This window comes from Xenopus laevis, chromosome 3L (genome assembly GCF_017654675.1).
Source record: "Xenopus laevis strain J_2021 chromosome 3L, Xenopus_laevis_v10.1, whole genome shotgun sequence".
Lineage (NCBI taxonomy): Eukaryota > Metazoa > Chordata > Amphibia > Anura > Pipidae > Xenopus > Xenopus laevis.
In genome coordinates, this window is record NC_054375.1 from 58,351,404 (window position 1) to 58,375,525 (window position 24,122).

At 34.1% G+C, this 24,122-nt stretch overlaps 1 protein-coding gene across 4 annotated transcripts in view; it reads left to right on the forward strand.

The window, feature by feature from the left end:
• Positions 1-24,122, forward strand: part of LOC108711038 (dynein heavy chain 3, axonemal) — a 555,753-nt gene that overhangs the window by 153,390 nt on the left and 378,241 nt on the right. For all 4 annotated transcript variants that reach the window (XM_018252361.2, XM_041586281.1, XM_041586280.1 and 1 more), the window contains exons 14-24: positions 699-903; positions 2,953-3,156; positions 4,083-4,213; positions 4,589-4,784; positions 6,363-6,557; positions 6,904-7,092; positions 13,147-13,377; positions 14,951-15,049; positions 15,570-15,709; positions 21,564-21,722; positions 21,815-22,043. In XM_018252361.2, coding sequence (XP_018107850.1) covers positions 699-903; positions 2,953-3,156; positions 4,083-4,213; positions 4,589-4,784; positions 6,363-6,557; positions 6,904-7,092; positions 13,147-13,377; positions 14,951-15,049; positions 15,570-15,709; positions 21,564-21,722; positions 21,815-22,043 — 1,978 coding nt within the window. The remainder of the gene's footprint in view (positions 1-698; positions 904-2,952; positions 3,157-4,082; positions 4,214-4,588; positions 4,785-6,362; positions 6,558-6,903; positions 7,093-13,146; positions 13,378-14,950; positions 15,050-15,569; positions 15,710-21,563; positions 21,723-21,814; positions 22,044-24,122) is intronic.

Here is a 24,122-nt window from a genome sequence, read left to right on the forward strand (position 1 = left end):
TCATATTATTTCCAGTGAGTACGTGAGATGGTATATTCACATGATCTCATTGACCTATTCTGTATTTAATATTGCAGTAAATGAATAAATGTTTTACTAGTAAATTGGTTTATTGAAAGTCCTTTTGTTGTCAAAATGTCAGGATTAGGGTTACCAGATCACCTGAAAACTCAGGGATATGACTAGAAAATCCAGCTGAAAGGGCTGCTCTGATTGTAATTCAATTACATGCATTTATTCGTTGTGTCCCTAAATGTTTACGAGATCTAGTAAACTAATTATGGATGGTCAATCTTTCATAGTCATTCTATTTTAGTATAATAAACAAATTTTCTTTTTATGATGGGAACCTTGAATATTCTTGTTCTGGTTTCCATATTAATAACATTTTGGCAGAGGTTTGCAGACAAGTGGGCCAAAAACAGTTTATTCTACCCATAATTAGGAAGTACATTTCTCAAAGCATATTTACAAACATTTGCAACGGGATTGTGAATGCAGTGTGATTTACTTAAAATTTTGTTTTAGGAATTATACTCTTTCCAGTGACATATTGTGAATGGTACAATATCTTTTAAGGTACTGTACTTCAGGAATGCTGACTTCAGTTGTACTTCCTGTTTTAACGACAATTCATAAAATTTTTTATACTCGTGTATTAATTATTTATGACCATATTCTGTATGTATGCCCTGCAGATATTCCTTCATATACAAGCCTTATCTTTACCTGCTGTCACCAGTGACTGAAAAGAGGCTGGAATCACTAACAAACCAGGATGTCAGTCTCAATATCTACAGGAGAGAAATCGACCATATGAAAACACTGGCATCAGATATAGCCTCTTTTCCAGTATATATATCAATGGAGATGTTTATGCTAGACTGCTCTGAGACTAATCAGGTACCATATTAAAATGTTCCAAAGTATTTCTTAGGTAATAAAGTAATAATGACAAGGCTGTAGTCTGAAGTATACCCAGGACCAGTGATAGTAGAAGAGCATTGTTTCGTAAAATTATTTTTATGACCAGTAGTGCAACCAAAGTTCCAAGCTCTGCACTTTTAGCACCACAAGGGTCAATGGGCTATAGCTAAGTAGTCTGTCTACCAGAAGATTTTTAATTCGTTGTATAGCTGGTAAAACTAAACTGCATTAAAAGTTGAGCACTATGTTTTTACAATTAAGGATTAAAGTATTCACACACCAAAGCAATTGCCATATAAGTTTATTGAAGAGGCACCAGGAATTGTAACCAACATAAAAAATCGTAACCAAATAAATTAGTTTTAAGGATCTGTAATCCCATTCCTATTCCTATTTGTATCCAGCACCCTGGTGGGTACAAGGTGGGCATTTTAAACAGATTCACTAGAACTTTATATGAGTGTAGCATTTGTTTTGAAATTAGCTCACTGGTTTAAATGGCACATGTTTGGGGGCGGGGGTGGGAGAAGATGCCTTTGTGCTTCCTGCCACCCACCCATCATGAATATAGTGCTCATGGCGAAATTGTACCTCTTAGTGCTCTACCCATGGTGTTTTTCGTTGAACATAATGTGTAAAGGGGAAGGTTCAATCATAGAGTGTTTTATTTTTTTGTTTATTTTATAGGATTGTAAAATTGCAATTGCTAAATTGTCAAGCTATTAACCTTCCAATAGATGTTCTAGATTGCATATACTTGGTTATTTTTTTTTGTAGAGTTGCTGTTGTATTTTGTATGTTTGCATTGAGTCCTCAGGCTATATGGATATTGGGTTAAGCCTTCTGTTCTCTTGTTGCATCATAAGCTACTGATGCTGTTACTTTCCTCTTTTGTTATTACTTTCCTCTTCTGTTGTTACAGCTCACCTTAGCTATAGCTCTATAGCAAATCCCATGATTCTTTCCTAGCACATGGTTCTTCAAAGGGTGTCATGAATTCTAGCTAAGAAATAGCTGGGTTTCCACAGTTTAGATCTTAGTCTTAGTCTTGCTTTTAACATTAACTTTTAAAACTATATAGATATATATATATATATATATATATATATATATATATATATATATATATATATATATATATATATAAACATTGTCTAAAAATATCATGTACAATATACAGAAGAAGCATATATACTGTATTTTCTAGATGGATTTGCCTGCTTGAAATGCAGTGAAGCAGTTTCAGATGCATCACTATAGTATTGCCAGACAGATTGATACAATCATAACTGTAACTGTTCCTCACTGGAAACATTCACATTTATGCTTACCTTATATCCTTAAATCATTTTAATATTCACACTGAAGCTGTTCTGTAACAAATAACACAACTTGCTCTGCAGAAATATATCCAGAGATAACTTAGACATTTACTCATGGTTTCACTGGGCCTAATTAAGATTAATTGACGGAAAAAGAATATTCCTTTGGGTGTATGTTAGTGTAGCATGACTGTTTATATATGGTTATCCCCAGAATCCCTATTTTATTTTTAACAAAGGATTCCTGTATATTCAATATATCCGTACATTCATACATTGATAGGTCCTTTTGTAATGTCTTATTTACAATAACTGAGGCACTGAGATGCCGACTCTGCAGTTTTACATATGTACCAGGGAGAGAACCTTAGACCCCAGTAATTGTTCCTGATATAGGGATGTGCTCTTGGTCCCAAATCAATCTTGTCACTCCTCGGAAAGGAAAAAAAGATAATAAGTAGTATTCACCTGATTGCCTTCTTGCTCCGAGACAGCTGGTGACGCTTGTCTTCCTGATAGCCAAGAGTCTCAGATCTAAGGCAAGGATAAAGAAAGGCTGGGAGCTTTCTGAATCTAAATTTGACAGTCGATGGCTGTATAGAGGGTCAGGAGGGATAGAATCTGTGACACGTAGGAGAAAGAAACAAAATTTATCTGCTCGGGCTGCAATGATTAGATGTCTCTTTGTCTGACTTCCTTACAGCGGATGATTGATCATACCCGCCAGCTGACTAATATCATAATTAACAAAGTCGCTGCTACATCGGAGAAGTTTAATCGAAAAATTTGCCAGCAGTATGATGGCATTGTCACAAAAATCACTACCATTGAAGAGTCAACATTTGCTCTGGTGAAGCTGCAGGACTATGTGGACCAGCTAAGGATTGTCGATCTTTTAGAAATCAAGGTAAGTTATATTTAGATTTCTGTGGTTTTTCAATGGTTAAAATGAAAATATTTAAAAGAAAAGACTATATATAGTACATATATTACTGCAAGTGTGCCTTAGTATGCATGTGCAAATTTGTGTATGTGTTTTTATGTCTTGAAAAGCCAACAAGTTATAAGTAATACATTAATTGTATTTCAACACTGCCGTGTGTTTCATTGACAGATATTTTAAATGTTCAATTTTGGCTACAACAATTTGAAATCCATTTCCTTGTCAGTGTCTGGTTGTTTCCCTGTGTACGCAGTGTGTCAGGTAGTTTCCTGCAATGCCTGTTGTGAAAATGCCAAAATGACACATTGTTAATGAATGTTAGAGTGACAGTGACAGAGAGAATGTCTGTGGCATATATTAAGAGCAATAAAAGTGATAGGGACCTGAAGGGTAAATAACACTTTATTTACATATATTGTCAGTTTTTTTTTACTTGAGAGGCTGATAATTCAATTTGGAATAATAATAGGTTTACCGTGTAGGCTATCATATATATTTTGAAGGAATCAAATCACATACATAATCTTAGAAAATATTGGAATAGTTTAGGACTGCTTTCTCCTTAGCTTATATTATTATGTTACTGTGTGGTCAAATTTTAATTCCTTTTTCTTTTTGTTGAATGGTAATTTTTGGTACCTATATATAAGGTCACCGGAATATTATTATAAAAGCAGCGCCAGGTTTGAACCATATGAATGAAATCTCTCCCTGAGGCAAAAGAAGCGTGTGTGTATTCTTAGTACCTTGTGCAGTAGGTAAAGAGATTATGTGTATCTTCTGTGAGCATGTTAAGCACCCAAACAGCACTGAACTAAGGTTATTCCTCTATATTCTTGTCTGCTTAATAGAATTTAAATATATTAAAATACATTTCTTTGAATTTCTAGGACAAACTGGCCATAGCAGCTGAAACCCTTCTCTTTCTAAACGACTATGCACCTTTATCCAAAGAGGACATTATTTTAAATGGGAATACATTTTCCTGGCCTGAAAGAATTATCCCCATCATTAAAAGCAGGTAATATCACTAGGGGGCTGGAAGATTTTGTTTGTTTCTTGAATGAACAATATTCTCTGACATCATCAGAGATACCACAAATATTCAACACTGTAACCTTAATCAGTCAATTTTATTGGTGTGTATAATAAAGAGTGTGTAGTTTGGCACAGGCCATCACTTGTACCTTCATTATTCAATGTTATTAATAGTTTTGGTTAAATGCTATCATGGCTCACCGTAATTATGAAATTACTTTGTTGACCTTTATTAGGATGATTAACCTATCTAGAATTAGAATGATGACGTATTCGAATCATTCTGTTGAAATGGGAACAGTGCAAATGATCTCTCTAAATATTCCATTTCATTTTTCTCACCCATGAATTTTATCAGCGAGACAAGGCTGCAGAGGGCACATGATGCAGCTCTGGCAAAGCTGTCTCAGTGGCAGAAGGATTTTTCCAAGCGCTTAGCTGATGTGGCTGTGGAGGTGAAGGAATTTCAAAGGAAAGAACGGATGAGTGAAGCTGCTGCTTATGTGCAAAAACTGAATGCCATCAATGGGAAAATCCAAGAATCTATTGAAGAGGTGAGTTTCATACTTTTTGCTATAATCTTAAGGAGACTCATCTGGTATTTTTAAGTTGTTACTATTGTCATTGTCTTATATCTCTATTTGTATTAACTGAAACCTCCATATGTTTAATGAAAGGGCCAATACCGGAGGTAAAATCATAACATGTCTGTAAGTGACATGTCTGAGCATGTGCTATATTGTTTAACTACTCAATGAAAAATAATGTTGGGCTAAAGAAAATGGTTTTGATGTTTTATTATTATTTAAATACTAATTAAAATGTTAGTTTTGTGTGTGTGTGTACAGTATATATATATAATATATATATATTCCCAAAGACCGCATACGTTATCTCGGTTTTGATTAATGTTGTGTGCTGTGCTGTGGTTGAAATATTCACAGAAGCAAAGGGTAGCACGCACTTCTTTCACAATTTATTAAAGTACATATAAAACATCTGCTTTACATCATCGTTTCTGTTGTGTTCTACAACCTTTCTCAAGATGTGTTACTGAATAAATACTTTTATTCGGTAACACATCTTGAGAAAGGTTGTTTGAAAGAAGGATAACCAGAGTGCATGCTACTTTTGCTTCAGTATATATATATATATATATATATATATATATATATATATATATATATATATATATATATATATATATATATATATATATATATATATATATATATATTTATGTTTGTGTGTGAATATATACAACTACATATATATATAAGATGAATGATGAAGATGAAAATGTAGGCCTTTATCAAGGATCTATAGTAAAGGCACCCAAGGATGAAAAGTGATATGGTACAATAATAATATTTCTTTTGGATTTTAAGTTAATTGCAATGCTGGTTCTTCACATTCTATATTACTGTGGACTGTTTTTCTGGATGTACGGTACCCATATTATAGACTAGATTAATGTACTTGAAAACGATGACTAGAATGAGAAGTTTCCATGGCAGATAACCATTTATGGGTATTGTAATTAAACATACTGTAAATAGGAAAATGGTATCTCCATAGTTAAAATCATCAATTGTAGATAAAAAAAAGTGGCTGTAGACCTGGAACAAATATTCAGGCCCCCCCCCCCACAAATGAGCTGCTGTGCCTCAGATGCTAAAAAGAATTCCAGCCTATTACTAAGTCCATAAGTACATCTGGGAAAAGGAGAACTAGCCATACCATGCCCCTTGCTAAGGGAAGCAGGTGAGAACACAAAAGAAAAGGAAGTATAAAGAAAGTAATTTAGAATTTTTAATGTACTTAATAGGAGTGCAGCCTCTGTGTGCCCCTGGTATTTGTCTTTTCTGCCTGTACAGCGGTGATGCATCCTTGGATGTAGAATGAATTCTCAACAGATTAGCAACAGAAAGCATTGCACTATGTTGTAATTGTCTTAAAAGCATCACTTTTGTGTTTACAGAGGACTTTCAGAGTGCCAGTCATAAAGCTTTTTCAGGCAAACGTGGTTTACAGGGTCTATTATAAATATGCTATATACCCAGCAAGGCACAGAAAGCGCCAGCTATCCTTTGTTACAGCTTGTGTTTTATTTATTATGTATCTTCTTACAGAGGGCCCTGATTAACAAAGAGGAGGTACTTTTAGAAACTGGACAGATAAGTGCGTTTAACCAAATAGAAGAAATCTGTAAACTAAAAGAACCCTACGAGACTTTATGGGCCACTGCTGTCCAGTTTACGGCCAAATATGGTCAATGGATGAATGGTTCATTTTTACAAGTGAATGCAGAGGAAGTAGAAGAGGAGGTAAGCCTTCATGTGATCAGCTGAAGTAGAATAGTTAAACATTGCTCATGATGTTTGTAGCTATACAGGAAGTTATACACAAGTTATACAGGAAATTCAAATTTGGTTCAAATCATTCTTAATTATTTCATTATTCTTGAAGAATCTTTGTTGCTTATAGACTGCATGCTTTTTATGTTACAGGCCTAACAGAATAGGCAGTATGGGCTGTTTTACAGTGAAATCAATTTAAATTGTATTGCTTTAATATGACAAGAATTAGCCTCTGCTTGGCAATATGATAGATGAATCCTACACCACTGAAAAAAAATCAATAGCTCCTTACTGGAAAAATGTTTGTCATCAGGTACAGAATTTATGGAAAGCGAGTTACAGACTGACAAAAGTATTTTATCACCCGGATTTACACGGACCTCTGAAAGTAGCTACCACCATTAAGACCAAGCTTGAGAAGTTTAAAATCAACATGCCTCTTATAACAGCTTTATGTACACCAGGGATCAAACCCCGACACTGGAGCCTGATCAGTGAAAAGGTAAAGGAACTATTTTGTTTGTTCAATATAAAATTCCTAATCACTATTCACTCTATTTTTTTAGCGATGTAGGATCCATACAGGTATATTTAGCCATAGAAGTATTTGCTGGATTGTATTATAATATTACCAATAATAAAGATGGTTAGTCCCCTTTCCTCCTAATTATATACAATGCTTTGTATGAGCTAGAGGGCAGGATTTTGTGCTTGACATGGGAGTATATGGCATTATACAAAAGGTTCAGGTTTCTAAAAAAAGAACTCAATTTAAATTATAATTTTCTAATGGGATGATACAAAATTCAGCTTTATAAAGGTCAAGTATTAAAAGAGAAACAGTGAGGTTGCTAATCTTTGAGTTCTTTGCCATCTACTTAAGTAAAAAAACTCTGGAAATGTGAAGGCCTCAGGGCAACCTTAGTGATCCTCTGAAGAACACAATGTTGGCTTGTTCAGGATCTAATGTCAGAATGAGGCATCACATAGTGGTTGTTAAGTCTTCTTTTGCATTAGCACTTATATTTTTGGATGCTGCAGTTCTGATTTTAGCCATCTGAGACAGTATGGGCATTTGATGATTAACATCCACAGAGATGCACAATCTACATAAAAACAAAGAGAACTATAATTACATATTGGACAAAAATAATGTTGTTGAAAGTTAAATATGAATCTGCATTAATTGCAGTGAAAACATATATCAAGAAAAGTAAATGTGTGCCAATAAAAGCAGTAAAATATTCAGCCCTTGTTTGTCAATTTTGCCTGTACACATGACTTTGGTGTTTACTCTTTAATTTTCCTTCTCTTTTCTAGCTTCAGAAAATAGGTTTTTTTTCTTTTATAAATATTACTCAAGAATTCAGCCCCCACCCAAAATTATAGACTTTTTCCATAAATGGGCCTAATTACCTGAATTCAGTTTTGATTAGCAGTGTTAATTGATGCAGCTGTGGATGCTATCTGTTTACCTAAATTACCATGTGCAAACAGCAATATGTCTGAAAGTGAATATGCTAAACTGAAAATACTAATTAGCGATGGCAGATTGTTATTCAAGTCCCATCTTTAAGCTTTTTAATGAAAGCTCAGATGTGTCAGGGATTCATGATATTCACACAGATATTTCAATATTATATATGATTTGTAAGTGCAGTGCTTGGGAACAGCTGGGATATTGGATGAGGTTTTTCTAATGTTTTAGATTATCTTTTAGATATTATCTTTGATATTGTAATATCTAGCCATCGGGGAATACTTCCAATACTAAGACATACTTTCATTAGATGCAAGGAGTTTGGTCAGTTTTGTTTATCCAAACCACACACACAGTTTTTGAGAACTGTACTGAGTATTGAAGTCCCATGATATGGACCTACTGTACTTCCCCATTGGTATGCAGAAAACAGTCATAAAAGGCCAACTGTGGCCTGAAACATTGCTGTTATCCAGGCTCTGCCACGTGTATCGAATAAAGGCATTTTATTCTATGATAATTCTGTGCTGTACGTAAAAAGTTTTTTAGTATGAGAATGGAGAATTGTCTGTGCACCGGATATTCCTGATCAGTGTATTGGAGCTGACTCAGCTAATTTTGAAAACAATAAAGATTGCCAACTCATCCTTACTTAACAACAGGTGATCAGGTGTCACTGATAGGATTATCCTTGCATCATGCATACAGCTTTGCAATTGTGTTTATATGCTAAGAAAACATCTCTTTTTTTATGAAAAAGACGTTTTATATCTTCTTCAAATCGATTACTCATTGATCATTGCATGGAAGCAATTACAAAGCTATATTAAATGTGCATATTAGTTTCTTCACTTATTCTAGATGATATTGGGTATGGTGAGGTATGAGGTGGTGCTATTGCATAACTGGAATTTTATTTGCTAATCTATCATTTCATGCTCTGCTGAATTTTACCAGTCCAACTCCTGAAGTAAGTCTGCTTATAGCTCTTAAACCATAAAAACAGGCTTTGGGAAACCTATTAGTAAATTCACCCGGAACTACAAGAAAATTGAACATACCTGTACTTAACCTTTTGGGAGAACAGCTGTGAATCAATGTTTTACTTTAAAATGGACAGCCTCTTGAAGTATATCAGTGATTGTCAAGTTTGTCCCAATAGGATTTGCAGCAGTTGTAGTCATTGCCTTTTTTATATAATGTGGCAAATGGCATCCCTTGTAAGCCCAATATAAGTACAGTTTCCTCAACAGGACGATGAGCCTACTTCTGGGTACATGTTTGTGATTTGTGTATATCAAATTGGTTGATTTTTCATATTATTTTTTTATTCTGAAAATAAAAAATCTACACTTTGTACTAGAACATATTGTAATATATGTAGAGCAGAAGGTTTTCTGTCCCCCTCAAACACCTTTATCTAACTTCATAAGGTTAAACAATACATAACACCATTTTACACTAGAATAATCACAACTTTAGTCATATATAATGTTTGTATTTTCAAGCATTGCTCTATACAATAGTTTTACATATCATATACATATTATTGCAGTTAGGTTTGTTATATCCCCAACTCTTAACCCAGACATGCTGTTCCAGATCTCTCACAGAACATGTAGGTGTCCCTCCTGCGTGCCTTGTAAATAATTCTAAAAGAGTATTATTTTTGCCATACCATATGTTGTGTATATAAAAATGTGTGCTGTTAGTCATCTTTCGAGAGCATGGATCCCACTCAGTTTCACCAAACTTCACACTTAAGTAAAATGATCAACACTTACTAAGAACACAGCTTGTGGCCTCCTATATTAGATTATATTGCACTTTCCCTTTTCTTTACTTTGAAACCTTAATATCTTACGTGTATTATTTATGAAGATATAATTTTAGTGCTTCATTTCAGAAAATGCTGGGCAGGTGTATAAACAGAAATCTATGGAATAGTTTAAATTTCTTTAAACCGTTTATTTTTAATGAAGTTCAAATATGAATTGCATTTAATATTCAGTAAAGGTTTATTAGGTGAACATGCTTTTTTCTTGAATACTTCTTTGCATATGAATAGGAACTGTCATATTGTTTGTTTCGCAGGAAGAATGCTCCATTTGCAGATCAATATAATTCTTTGAATGATCACTAGGCATGGGGGGATTGTGCATAAGGTTAAAGGACTTAAGAGGAAAGCTAGGCTTTAGGTTAGATGAATATTGGCTTATGTCTCAAAGGGGAGGGATTAGAAGCGAGAAATAGATTTCATTATTTTCTGTGATGTGAGCACTCCCTTATGGCCCAAAAAAGATAAAGACTGCCTCTCTCTTTAGTCAGTTAGAACATAATAATCACCCAGTTTGATATAAATGTATAAGTTGTCCTCTTAAAATATATGTATGTGTGTGTGTGTGTGTGTGTGTGTGTGTGTGTGTGTGTGTGTATATATATATATATATATATATATATAAAAAATAATATGGTTGAAGAAAGGATTCTTAATAGCCCTTGATCCCTTCACTTTTTACTTGATACTTCTAAAGTGTTAAACTTGGTGATCGATGGCTTCCTCATTTATATTTAAAGATTAAATCTTAAAATTGTTTGGTAAAATGTATAGCACTGCAGAATTTGGGTAAATATAAAACAAAGGGCAGCATTTTTAAGTGAGATTGTGCAATATTCGTCACATTTGTACCTATAAAACTACTTATGGTCTAGGAAGATTAGTCTCAGAGGAAAATAAATATGCATATCTCTTTCGTTTGGAACATTCCCACCTGTTGTCACCAACTGGTTCTTTCCACATGGAGAAATAAAATGCCACACTAAAGATATCAATATAAAAGTTGAATTAAATTTTATAAAGGAAACATCCTGTTACAACATTTGAGATGGATGTTTACCCCCAATAACCCTGCCCTGGATGGTCTGATCCTCCTTTTATAACTGTTGTCCAAAATATATTAGTGCAGATGAAGTAGACATTCTTGCAAAGACTGCATTTTTTATCATTGTGTTATATTGAGTCTAACAGTGCTAGTACGAGCAATGCTTCATTATAGCCATTGTTGTATTTTTATAGTTTTAGTGACCATAATTACTAAACCATAAATATATGAATATATGAACATGTTGAAGATGCATCACTCCAAGGGGCAGATTTATCAAGGGTCGAATTTCGAAGTTAAAAATACTTCAAAATTCGACCATCGAATTAAAATACTTTGAATATCGAATGCAAACTTTTTTTCATTGAATTTGGCTATTCTGCGTATTCTTCATATAGTAGAGTAGATAAATCATAGAATATAGTGCTTACAACTAAAATAAATTAGGTCAATCTGTCCCAGTGATGTTTGTGCTTATACTATTGAGTGGCTGTTTCATATATACAGTAGATAACCTCTTTAACAATAAGCCCATACAAATGTATTATCCTTCAGCAATTAAAAGTATTGTACCTAAAGTCCATTGAACACAAATGGGACAACCTATGCAAAGGAAATGCATGAAAACCTCAGACATAAAATTACAAATGCATATTATTTGTGAAAAATCTATATTTTCCAATTTTCTTTTTCTGCCGAGTTTAAAATTCAAATATTTATAAAATATCTGAGGGTTAATCAATTATCAAGTGTTATTTAACTAATTGAGATTAATGTTTGTAGTTTTTCTGCATAAAATTATTTTAGTGAACGTCAGTGATATACTGTATGAAAATTGAATAAGATGTTACTCCTGGTTCTAATGCTGTCCTGCCTTATTCTTATGAGTGCAAGAACTGCTGAAGGGAATGATGGCCTAATAACAACAAAGTGTTAATGCAAGGAATCTTTGACATGGTTAGCAAGGCTCAGGGAGTTTGGAGTTAAATGGGAGGTTAACTAGGGGTAAGGGGCATGATTAAAGGGAGACAAAAAAGTAATTTGAAGGAGAAAAAGCTAATTTTTATCCAGAAACTTGGGGAACAACATCTTACCCCACCACCAAGATAGTTTCCCCATAGAATGGGATTCTTTTCTTGGACTAAAGCTAATGTTATGAGTGGGATTTAATGTTTGCTGAAGTTGGTATTCTCCTGGTTGGTAGGGCTTGCAAAATGGGACATCAGTTAGGGATTCAGAGCTAGACTTCCTTTGTTTCCACTTGCCCATCTGAGTGAAGCGGTCACCAGTTCACCATTAAAGGAAAACTATACCCCCAAAATGAATACTTAAGCAACAGATAGTTTATATGAAATTGAATGACATATTAAAGAATCTTACCAAACTGGAATATATATTTGCATAAATATTGCCCTTTTACATCTCTTGCCTTGAACTACCATTTCGTGACTCTATCTGTGCTGCCTCAGAGATCACCTGACCAGAAATACTACAACACTAACTGTAACAGGAAGAAGTGAGGAAGCAAAAGGCAGAACTCTGTCTGTTAATTGGCTCATGTGACCTTACATGTGGTTTGTATGTGTGCACAGTGAATCTTACGATCTCAGGGGGCGGCCCTTATTTTTTAAAATGGCAATTTTCTATTTATGATTACCCAATGGCACATACTACTAATAAAGTATATTATTATGATAATGGTTCATTTACATGAAGCAGGGTTTTACACATGAGCTGTTTTACTCAGTATCTTTTAATAGAGACCTACATTGTTTGGGGGGTATAGTTTTCCTTTAAATGCTGTTGTGTTTGTTAGCAAGTATTTCAGTGTTTTTCTGAGAATCATTCCAATCTATGCGTTACATTGTTTGAAACTGTGATTTTACCGTTCATGTTCTTCATAACAATCCTGGGCTCTCCGAAGTTATTTTTATTCTGAAGTTATTTGTAGATACAATTGTTATTGAAAGTAGTTTGTATATAAACACTTTTCTACACTTCTGGTTCTGACCCTTGAAACAATGTAACAGAAGCCACTTTATTAACAGACCAGTGAAATGGACAAACAAATATTTTTTTAATCTGCAATTTTGTTTACAAATAGCTTTAAAACCACTAAAAATGGCCCTGAAATTCCTTTTTGCATTGTTTGTGAGGAGCTCCCCTTTAAGCTTTCTGGGTATATATTCCTTAGGTTGGTTTCAACATTACTCCTCATGAAAGCACTTCACTTCTAGAGGTTTTACAGTTCGGCCTTGAAAAATACCTTGATGAGTTGAATCAAATCAGTTCACAAGCCAGTAAAGAATATGGCCTGGAGAAAGCCCTGAATAAGATGAAAACAGATTGGGAGAATGTTTGTTTTATTTTTTCACCTTACAAGGACAGAAATGTTCATGTATTAGCGGCTGTAGATGACATCCAGGTAAAGTATATTTTGTTCCTTTTTCTATTATATTTAATATCATTTAGGGGGTTATTTACTAAAACTCAAATTTATCTTTTTATTAAACAAAGCTAGACCAGACTCCCATACACAATTTTATCTTATTTATCAAATTATCAGCTCGAAAAAGTTGGGTCGGGAAAAAACTGTAACAAAATTGAGCGAAAGTCCGAATTGCGTGATTTGTTTGGATTTGACACTTAAATCCCTTAAATTTTTCGAGTTATTGTCCAAAAACCCTGAATTTTTCAGATTATTGGATGAAACCCAGTGTAAATCATGATATCTTCAAATTGTTAAAGGGACATCTGCCATTGACTTCTTCATGACCTTGGCAGGTTTGAGATGGCAGATTTTTGGATTCAGATTTTTTTAGAAGCTTTGGGGTATGATAAATACCTAAAAATGTGAGTTTTTTCCACCAAAAATGTGAGTTTTTGCCCTAAAAACATCAAAAAATCAAGGTTTAATAAATAAAACCCTTAATAATATATTTACATTTGCAGCCCATCCAGAGTTATTTTATTTACAATTACTTTAAGACTTTTCTGAATGTTCTAATTTGTTTAGTTAATTGGATCCCTTATAACATATTTCTATGAATGACTATGTGATCATCTCTACAGGCTTGCAAACACGGAGACAATTTTACAAACAGGTGTTTTGCATATTAAACCTGGTGAGATTCACGTTTTCTTTGTGACCCTTGCAAGTCAGACGATTGAACAATGGAAATAGAGGAACATTATTTACTCACCCTAAAAAAGTGCAAAACAAAGAACTATGTGCGAAAATTTGCAGCGGAAAAATTTGAGGAGTAAAAATGCCTTTGACTTATATGCATTTGGTCAAGAAAGTCCCCATAAGAAAAACTCTCATTGACTTCAATGCACTATGACAAAAATGTCGCCATAAGAAAAAAAGCCCATTGACTGTAATGCATTAGAATTTATACGTAGCAATGGAAGGTACCATCGCTTGCCTCAGTTTACATTTAAGATGTCCATCCACAGACCAATAAAAGCTCCAGATTCAGACCCTCCAAACTGAGTTGGCAGATTATTAGGCCATGTATGGTGCCTAATGATTGACTTGTTCAATGAATAGCTGCTCTAAATCATCCGGATATCTTTTAACCAATCACCATAGGCGATACATGTGTGTGTATGTATGTATGTATATATGTATGTGTGTGTTCTTATGTCGCATAACAGACAAGAAGCAATATATTTTTTTCTCTTGGCACACTGGATTTCTGCCCATCTGAAACAATTATTGTTGGCATCTTGCAATCATACACTACTAGCCACATAATAATAATACTGTGCAGGAATTTTTCTCTGACCTCTTTAAATTATATTTGAGTGTCAAGGGAATTTCTCAGTGACTGGAGGTAATAAGGTTCATTCCTTTTTGCTGGTTGGCTTCAAATCAGCTCTTCAGACGCTCTAACTTATCCATTCGTTTTATCTTGGCTTGTGATTTCATTTAGCTCTGTAATCCAGGTAACTAAGCCTTTTCACATTATTCCCTTTTCTCCACCCTCTTTAAGGTTTTGCTGGAAGATCACATTGTGAAAACTACAACCATGAAAAGCTCTCCATTTATTGCACCATTTGAAAAAGAAATATTAACATGGGAGTCTAAGCTGGTACGTTGCCTTTGGTGAAGCTCTTGTTGGATTTAATTAGCTTTTAGATTTCATCTCCATCGAGAATCTCAGATTTCACCTCCCAATAAGATTTATGCTTCAGTGCCTTTCATTATATAAAACTTTTCAAACTTGGCTTTGCCCTCAACATTCTGCAGAATATTAAGAAGGGGGGAAGAAGTATTGCATTCTTTATGTTAAATTGATTTCACTTTAGTTTTTATTATGTGAGCCTAAATGCAATAGACACAGTCACCCGGTAAGAGAGTGAATCATCCAAGTGAGACACACAAAGAGGCAGCTGCGCTGGCTCATTCTTTACTGTGCTTTACCAAGTAGAACAGAAAACAGGAGTTGAGAAGGCATTTCTGAAAGAATATGTGATGGCACAGAACAAGCAATAAAGAAATTCCATTTCGTTGTAATAATCTAACGTGGATTAGTTTGAGACATCTGCCTCAATTCCCATCAGCAGCTCCGAGAATGGTATTGGTTTCAACTACTTTATCTTTTTGTGCAGTGGCTCATGCAGGAAGTTTTGGATTCCTGGCTCAAGGTTCAAATGGCCTGGCTATACCTGGAACCCATCTTCGGATCAGAGGATATACGCAACCAAATACCAGTGGAAGGAAAAAAATTTGAAATTGTTGATGCAAACTGGTAAGTTTAAATTTTTTTTTATTGTAGGATTAAAGCTGGTATGTGTGTAACAGAAATAAAGATTACAATTGGACATGAAAGGGTAAATCAAGATTTACCATTCCAGACAATACAGCTATTATCAGTGTATAAGTGGTTTACAGCATGTTGTCCTATAACCGTTGTATGGAACTTTTCTTAATGTATAAACATTATTCCAGCAACATTATACAGTTGTATTACTTTGATTTATTTTATTGCATGCATTTATTTTTAATCAGGGCGAACTAGTGACTGTAGTAATTTACAGTGGCTGTAAAAAATGCCAGAATGTAAAAGAAATTACGAACAAAGATTGCCCCCATGCACTAAAAATGAATGAAGAGATCAGATGGGGTCTCTGGTGTTTTATTACATAACATTATCGTTTTTAAAATGAAAGTTAATTTGAAGCATACACGTTGCCCTGTTTATATGTTCCATCTTTTGTTCAGATAATATGAATTTTGTTAGGCAAAGATATATATTGCTAGTTCTTGTTGGTTCTTAGAATGCATAGAAGTAAAGATCATGAGCAGTTATTGCACAGTTATACTATTGTTTATATTATAAGATCATTAGCAAGGTGGTCAACCTCAATAAAATATATACAGTACATATATTTATCTATAAGAACACAGTTGGTGTTGTATTCAGAAACGTTATGTCAAAGAAAGGGAAAATACTGAATGCTAACCAATCATTTCATTCACTTTTCCCTTTCCTTGAAATAAAATGTTAAATATTAAAAATGATTTAAAAAAAATGTAAAACGACATGAGTGTACATACATACATATACAATCAGAGCATTAATAATATCAGGCAATATGCCTTGCATAAACTCTTCTTCATTGCTCAGTGTGTTGCAATTTACTGTTTCAGAGGATAAATCATATTTGATATCCTTAGTCGTATTCATATGGTTAAAGTCAACTTTAGCTAAAATACATTGGTACTTGAGAATGCATGAGTTAGCAACACAATTGTTCCTTCTACATAACTTTAGCACGTTCCCCCCAATAGTTACCTAAATATACACAACACACATATACACATCAGGCACACATGTACACACATATACATAGATCTATGCACACACACCAGCCTTTTTTGCTGGCTTCTCCCTTTATTCTTTATTTTTGTCTTAAATTCTAATCCTGCTGCATTTCATAATTATTCTGTTTCTACTGACTCTTAGGAAAGACTTCAGAAGCCAATGTCATTAATTTTCTGTTAGAAGGCTTTCTTTTATTGGAAACCTTTGATGGCATGAATATTAAGCTGTAGTTTATATTGGTCTCAGCTAGCATTTAATAAAAAAAAAATCAAGAAATAATTTGCATGTGACACATTTCACCTTTTCCAAGTGGAGAGAATAAATCTGCAGAGATCAATTCATGGACGGCAAATAATTGCTTTTTTTTCCCTAGCTGTGCTTTATTTATTTTTTTGAAAGTTTTTTTTTATGAGCTCAACATGCACCTCAGGATTAGAACTGAACAATCAGTTTGTTATTTAAAACTTTCTGACGTGTCTAACAGCAAGACAATAACAAGAACTAGGAAATATTCTTTAATACTACTAACACCAGGATGAATATATTTCAATTGTAGAAACAGAAGGCAGCTGTGATGTTTTTCTTATGCTAAGTTATTTTTAAAAAGAACATGGCTGACAAATGCAAAAATACACCTTGCATCGTCTATCAGTCAATAAAACACTCATAAGCACCTGCTATAACAGTTTCTATCATCTCTGTACAGAAGAAGTAGTATTAAAACTAATATAAAAAGAGTCCTAATTATAATTAAATGAAGATGTGAATGACTTTATTAAGATTATACTCAAAACATATAGAACATCATCTAATGCCATAACAGGGGACAGTGGGTTTGTCAACAGTTAACCCGACCAGGTCATAGTGATTGGATGTCTGTGTTTAATATTTATTTAAAGGGATACTGTCATGGGAAAAATGTTTTTTTTCAAAATGAATCAGTTAATAGTTCTGCTCCAGCAGAATTCTGCACTGAAATCCATTTCTCAAAAGAGCAAACAGATTTTTTTGTATTCAATTTTGAAATCTGACATGGGGCTAGACATATTGTCAATTTCCCAGCTGCCCCAAGTCATGTGACTTGTGCTCTGATCAACTTCAATCACTCTTTACTGCTATACTGCAAGTTGGATTGATATCACCCCCCTCCCTTTTCCCCCCAGCAGCCAAACAAAAGAACAATGGGAAGGTAACCAGATAGCAGCTCCCCAACACAAGATAACAGCTGCCTGGTAGATCTAAGAACAACACCCAATAGTAAAAACCCATGTCCCACTGAGACTCATTCAGTTACATTGAGAAGGAAAAACAGCAGCCTGCCAGAAAGCATTTCTCTCCTAAAGTGCAGGCACAAGTCACATGACTGGGGGCAGCTGGGAAATTGACAAAATGTCTAGCCCCATGTAAGATTTTAAAATTGAATATAAAAAAATCTGTTTGCTCTTTTGAGAAATGGATTTCAGTGCAGAATTCTGCTGGAGCAGCACTATTAACTGCTTCATTTTGAAAAAAATTTTTTTTCCCCATGACAGTATCCCTTTAATCTAATATATCTTGTTTGCTGCATTAAGGTAAACTATTTTAGTGAAAAATCTATGAATTGCATAATCTGACTTTTAGGGGGTTAGTTACTAAACTTCGAATGCAAAAATCCCGAAAAATTTGATTTTTTTTTTAATAAAACCAGACTTTTATTATACGGAATTCATTAAACCCAGAGGATGAAAAAGTCAGAATCAGAAAATCCGGCATCTCAGACATGTCGAGGTTGCATATAAGTCAAGAAGTCCCAATGATTTTTTTGGTGTGTGCTTTTCTGTGCAATACCTTGAGTTTTTGGCAAAAAAAACATAAAAAATCTGATTTTTCGGGTGAAAATCAGATTTTTTTCCCGTAAAGCAAATTTTCAGGAAAATGTATTAATAAATAAGCGTAAAAAACCAAGCAGATTTGATCGGAGTTTGTAGCAGAAAATGTTGAGAAATATATCAGACTTTGATAAATAACCCCCTAAAAAACTTTTTTGAACTTGTACCTGAAGGATTTTTCTTCCAAAACATGCAATACCTTCAACCATAAGGTCACAATGTATGACTTCACTCAACATTAAATTGCTGCTATGAAGTTGCCCAGTGGGATATTAGTCATTTTTCATTTGCTTGGGAATGGTAAATCGAGGCTACTGTATTATATATGTATATAGCACAAAGATGTGTATTTGTACTCCCTCCTATAATATTCTGTAAAAATCATTCATAGTAGCTCACACCTAGCCCTGTTTCCCCTGTTCATGTGGCTTCTATTCTGAAGAGCTTAAGAGATTTCTCACTTTAGTTAATGTGTGCATGAATGTACTGTACATTAAAAAGTAAGTTGTTGTGGCTTAAGCACAGAATGCCCTTTACCTGAATTTATACAGGGATTCTTCAAATTACACACACCCGACTTACATACATCTCACACTTACAAAAGGGGGACTGTTATAGTAACATACTATGGTTTGCTTGACCTATTATTACCATTTAGCTTTAATAACCCACATGCCCCAATCCCCTCTGGTGTGTGTTGTCTACTGTAGAGCACAGAAAGGTACAAATAAATACTATGTTAAGAGTATTTGAAGATTAAACTGTGAAACGTACAGGTGGAGCATTTCATGTAACTAATTGCATTTGAATATCCTATATGATCTGCTAAAAGTCCCCTATATGGCTCAGCATTTTGTGAGGGCCCCATTATGCATCGACTACATTACAGATCAAAACAAAACATTGTTTCATATGGCATTCTTATTATTCCACTTATTTGTGCCTCCTACTGGACCTGTCCCTTGAAAAACCTGTGACTTAAAATAAGTTACATGGTGGCATATGTTGAGCAATTTGAGCATAACATCTAGACAGAGTTTTCTCAGTCTGTAGTTTCAACAAACTTTAAAGCTTCTAAAGTCTAAACATGAAGTACTAAATATGAAGTACTACTGCACTGTGTAATAGAAGATTTATAAAAAACTCAAATGGAGACCAGAGAAGGGCCATCGACGTGAGTGTTTACCTACATAATAAAATATATTATTGAATCCTAAAGTTTATTTAGTTAAATTAGAGAAAGGGTACATATACTGCACATACAAAAATATATATGATAAATTAAAAAATAAGGAACACAAGACAAGACACTCAAAATGCATATGTTTCTAATTATTTTTGTGTCAACATGTCATTTTGATTAATTTCCTTCAATATACTTGTAATTATGGGCAGATATTAATCCTATTGTAAATCAAGGTGAAAAACAGGATCAGGGTAAACAAGTGCAATGTGAATGTGAGATTTGTATTTTCTTTGAAAATGGGATTCCAGGCAAGAGGGATTACAATTGCAAAAACATGTGAAACGTAAATGATATGAATGTTTGAGTGTGCACGAGTGTGTTCTTGTACAAGTTCCCAGTGCCACTGCAGGCTAGTGACTTGTAGATGACCATGGTCTTCTCTGGGAAAACCATAGAAATAAAAAGCCATGTAACCACTGAGAACCACCTACCATTCAATTGAATTGTATTGCCTTTATATTATACTTCATATACTTATATGGGTAAGGGACCTCTTTTCCAGAATGCTCAGGACCTGGGGTTTTAAGGGGTCTTTTTGAAATTTGGAACACTATACTTTAAGGGGGAAATGTAATAAAAGTTGCAAAGAGCAAAACTTTGTGAATAAAAATTCGCCTGTCTCAATGCAATATTCTTTGTTAGGCTTTTATTGCTTTGCAAATCTTAATTGCGCATTGTGAACCTTTAATACCTGCTTTGGGGTTTCGTTAAATATTTTGTTGCAAAAAACTGTTTGCGATTGAGAAATTTTATTACATACACTGCGAACGTTTACAAAAGCAGTTTGATCGTATACTTTGAGAGGAAGGTCTTAATCAGTCAAATATGGCTCAAACATGGTCGCTAACAGAAGGAAGTGTCTTTGGGGTTTTTTTTTTGGTGATAAAGCATATTACATTCCTCCTTTGTCTACTAATAAAATACTCATATAAACATTAAATAAACCCAATAAGATTGTTTTGCCTACAATAAGGATTAATTATATCTTAGTTGGGATCAAGTACAGGGTATTGCTTTAATACTATGTAATATATATATATATAATTAAATAGAAAATTACATTTTTTTTAATTGAATTAGCTCATTGGAGGCTATGGGAGATGGCCTTTGTGTAATTCAAAGCTTTCTGGTTAACAGGTTTCTGGTTAATGGATCATATACATTTTTTTATTGGTTTACTACCGGCCTTGCAGTATATGTACTGTTGAGGCAGCATCTACTTTTGACAGATTTGCTTTGCCATCATTAATGGTCATCAAAAATCATAAAGATCATGTAGATCTATTGATCTGGTTATAGGAAATAATAGAAATAAATCAATCTAGCAATGTGGGTTAATACCACAGAACAAAGCTATTAATTAGGTGGACAAAAAGACTTTCCCTGTCCAATACAGTTAAAATGAAAATCCCCTCACCAAAGTGTCTTAGAGAATAATGTGTTCAGGCTGAGTAGAATTACTGCCTAGCACTTTCTATTTATCTGAAGCTTAAAAGGCAGCTGTGTTTTTGTCAAAAGCTATGAATGTGGCAGTCCTAGTTAAAGGTAGAGAAAAAGATCACTCCTTGTTTTGTAATAAGGGGATTTTCAATTTGAGAGAGAGAGAAAGCCTGTTGTGTGAAGTATGGTTATTACATTCTCTGTATTCTATCTCACCCATCAGGAGGCTAATAATGAAGGAGTCTGTAAAAGAGGCCAATGCCATAAGGGTTATCTTGCAGCCCCAGATGCTGGATAGGTTGAAGGAGGCAGAATTGCTTTTGGATGACATTCAGAAAGGCCTGAATGATTATTTGGAGAAGAAAAGACTATTCTTTCCAAGGTAAACAGACCATTTTCTCTGTCAGCTGTACATGTTTGTCTAAAATATGTTCAGATATCTTTTACGTTGATTTTTCTTATTTCTGAATTCAGGTTTTTTTTCCTGTCTAATGACGAACTGTTAGAAATTCTGTCTGAAACAAAAGACCCACTGAGAGTTCAACCACACCTTAAGAAATGCTTTGAAGGTATTGCAAAGCTGACTTTTAATGGAAACAAAGAGATAACACATATGGAGTCTGCGGAGAATGAGAAAGTAGAGCTTGTGCTGAGAATAATGCCATCGAAAGCCAATGGTCTTGTTGAAAAATGGCTTCATGAGGTGAATATATTTAATCATTTCTGTGTATTTACTTGTTTATAGTAAGGCTTTTATACCATCCCATTATTTAGTTTTTTTAGCATGATCATCATCATCAGCAATTTTTGTCCCAACTGCATTACTCCTACAAACTGCTTTTGAAAATAAGCTGTCCTATTTTTATATGTTTCATTAGGTATGTCAAGATTTACAGGTATATACAGGTTGAGAATTTTATGTGCTGCTGATAGATTAGCAGTTATGAGACAAATATGTCATGTTACTATCCACAACAAACAATATATTTGAAAAAATAGAACTTTTTATATGCAGCCATCCTGCTGTTTGTGACTTACAACATCCACACCTCTCTTCGTTGATTGTAAATGTGATAATATTTTGGCTATGTACCGCAAGAAACCCTGGGACCTGACCCATGAGGCCCAAACATCTATGGCCCTTGTCACAACCAGTTTTCTTAATCTAATGTCCAACCAAATGACTCATCTACTTTATGGGGGTTATTTACTAAACTCTGAATTCATTCTTATTATTAGAATTAAAATTAGTGATTTTGTTTTACAAAATGGGACTTTTAAAAAATAATGAATTTTTCGGAATTTATTAAACCCCGAGGATGGAAAAGTCTGAATCTGAAAATCCACCAAAATACTTAATATTGAGCAAAATATGAATAGCTATTGCATATATTTTTACAGACTCTAAACCGCAATCAGTGTTAATGGTCAAGGGTTATGGTAGGCAGGGCACTTAGTTGCCTGTGGGAGAGGCAATTCCCCACAGGTGACAAAGTATCCCATTTACCATCAATATTAGAAGGGATCAGTTGCTGCCATTATCTTAAACTATTGTTGATTTCAACAGCACAAATGTGTAATTTCCTACAAACTCATACATAAGCAATTAGAGGTATGTTTTATACCACAAATAAGCCCTTTCTAGTCAATAGACTACAATCATAACAAAAATTCTAAATCAATGTTATCCGTATTGTTCCAAATCTTTGCAGGTTCCACAGGGAAGACCCTCTGTGTTTTGATAGTTAAGAAGTGATCCATGAAGCTGTCTATAGCCATTTAACAAAACCTTATTCTCAACAGAGCAATTTCTTATTATATTGGGGCAATTACTTTGCTTATTGTGTGTTTATTTTCAGTAGCAAAAGAAATCCATTTTAGGAATGATCTACTACAGATATATTACTTGTTGCTCTTCTAGATCTTCAACTATCTATTGAGCAATCATTGAGGCATATTATGCACAGGTCAAGACAGACTGCCAACTTGGCCACTCCTGACTATGTCAGCAGATTAGCGGGCAGTGAATCAAAAACCATGGCTTTTCCGATATTTGATCAGGGCTTGGTCAAATAGGTTGGAAAATCCCATGTGGCTGTGTATGTGGTGTTCCTCTGACAGGGCCATATATGTGATCCAATCGTTGGCATGAGGCAAAGCTAAATTAACACATTTTGTCAAATAAAGGGAGCATCTAATAAGAACAACAAAAAAAATATGTAATTTAATTCATGACAGACTGACATGAATGTCAGAATATTTATTTGTTATAGTAAGATGAATATGTCTGTTCATTTGTATCAAATATAACTAAAATTATTCATCTTGTGATAGACCTTTAAAATCATAAGTCATTGTGACTGGTCCTCTGTTTTCATTTATCAGAATTAGTCTTAATTTTATTTATTTATCAAAAGTTGAGTTTTAGAGGTTTGTGAGGTTTTTTATACCTCGAGTGAACTAGAATCATCGAATTTGTAAGAAAATCATAAGTCATTGTGACTGGTCCTCTGTTTTCATTTATCAGAATTAGTCTTAATTTTATTTATTTATCAAAAGTTGAGTTTTAGAGGTTTGTGAGGTTTTTTATACCTCGAGTGAACTAGAATCATCGAATTTGTAAGAAAACTCAAATTAATTGATTTTTTGCAGAAAAAAACCTTGAATCCCTCAAATTAATAGAGTTTTTGAGTGAAACCCCCAGATAAAAAAATCAAACATCATGAAAAACTACAAAAATCTTCAAATGGTTGAAGTGACTTCTGCCATTTGATTCTGACAG